General features: G+C 60.7%; 1 protein-coding gene across 1 annotated transcript in view; it reads right to left on the bottom strand.

Annotated features, from left to right (window-relative positions):
• Nucleotides 1-1078: 1078 nt before the first annotated feature.
• Nucleotides 1079-1734, bottom strand: part of H696_02167 (hypothetical protein) — a gene marked incomplete at both ends in the record, with an annotated part of 4160 nt that continues 3504 nt past the window's right edge. Inside the window, one exon of the mRNA XM_009496064.1 lies at nucleotides 1079-1709. Within this exon, the coding sequence (XP_009494339.1) occupies nucleotides 1079-1709 (631 nt within the window). The remainder of the gene's footprint in view (nucleotides 1710-1734) is intronic.

Here is a 1734-nt window from a genome sequence, read left to right as displayed (position 1 = left end):
GGGCAGATAGAGAGAGAGAGAGAGAGAAGAAGAAGAAGACGACGAAGAAGACAAAAACCAGTGCCGCCGACGAGGGGCTGCCCCTGTGAAATGTGTACCACTGATAGGCAAGATTTCCACATGCACACACACACACACGTATGGGGTGTATTTTATTGATCGGATGTGGCGCGGGCCAGACGCACCACCACAGAAGTGGGCGGCGTGAGAGGAGGGAGAGAGAGAGGGGGGGGGGGGCGGGGGGAGAGGCAGGCAGACTTCTATGGCCGCGTAGCATTCACAATATATCGACGAGAAATGGCAACGTGCCAGAGGGGAGGAGGGAGGAGGGGGGCACCGGGAAAATCGAACAAGGACATTGGGGGAAACGCGCGTGGGAACGCACGCACGCACGACCAGCCCCCACCTCCTTCCACCTCGCTTCGCTGTCTCGTTCCTGCTTTCTGCTCGGCTCTCTCTCTCTCTCTCTCTCGCCCTTGCTCCCTCTTGCTTACTCTTGCTCTGTGCGCTTGCCCTCCCCTGTCGAGCTTTTATCTGCTCTTTCCCTGGGGTCACAGCGCCCATCGACTCGCCTCGCTCTTTCTTCGGGCCCTTTCCGGGCTCTACCCGGGCGCATGTCCATCTAGTGTCCTCTAGCTGACGCATGAGATGCACTTCGACACCACGGGCTGGGACATCCATAGCACATGGACGGATGTGTGTGTGTGTGTGCGAGGGAGAGGGTTTGTCGAGGGAGGGGGGCCTGGGGCAGAAGCAAAGAGCGCAGACGAGAGGCGGAGAGAGAGAGAGGGGGAGAGAGCGAAAGACAGAACGGAGAGAAAGAGAGAGAGAGAGAGAGGCAGGGAGACGGGGAGAGGGAGAGAGGGGGGAGGGAGGGGGAGAGGGACAAAGAAAGAAAGTAGGAGAAAGAGCAAGGCAGAGAGAGAGAGAGAGACAGACAGACAGACAGAGATGGAGAAAGAACCACATGTCCAAGGTATATGGTCCCGCATGCCATGGCGCAGGCAGATGATGCCCCGCACAAGTGGAGTGCCTTGTGCGCGCGCGCGAACGCGCATCATCATCTTCTCCTTCTCCTTCATGCTGGCAGGAGCCACGACAGCGCCGGCTCGTTGAGGGCAGCCGGGTCGGCCCCTGGCCAGCTACCGCCGCAGGCCTGGTGCAGGCGGTACAGGGCGGACTTGATGGCACGCTCCAGGCCAGCCTCGTCGACATAGAAGTCCCGGGACTTGACGGCCTTCGAGTACTTGGCGTAGGCCGGGCTGCCGGAGCTGCAGTTGCCCTTGGGCTGGTGGTCCTTGATGTTTTCGAAGGAGGCCCGGACCGAGCACTTGTCCAGACGCCCATTGCAGTAGGCATACCGGGCGTTGCACATGGCCAGGTGGGCCTTCTCCTCGGTGGTCAGGGACACAGGGTCGCCGGTGGCATAGCCGCCGATGACAAAGTGGTAGTTCTGCGTCAGGACCTCGGCGATTTGCGAGAAGTCGCTGTTGAAGTAGGCCGGGGCCATCTCAATGATGGAGGCATTGGCCGGGGTGAAGACCAAGTTCACCAGCTGCGAGGAGTGAGGCGAGAGGATGAGGCCCGAGTTGTAGAAGAGCGACGCCTGCTCCTTGGTCGGGGTGTCCTTGGTGGTGGTGACCCGGGCGATGTTGCGCACGCCGTATTTGCGCAGCAGGCGCTCGATGACCTCCTCGTTCATGACGCGGCTGAAAAAGAATGCCACCCGAGGGG

The sequence above is a fragment of the Fonticula alba genome, assembly GCF_000388065.1.
Source record: "Fonticula alba strain ATCC 38817 unplaced genomic scaffold supercont2.3, whole genome shotgun sequence".
NCBI classification, from domain to species: Eukaryota; order Rotosphaerida; family Fonticulaceae; genus Fonticula; species Fonticula alba.
Note: the sequence above shows the minus strand (reverse complement) of the source record. Positions and strands in the feature narration are given on the sequence as shown.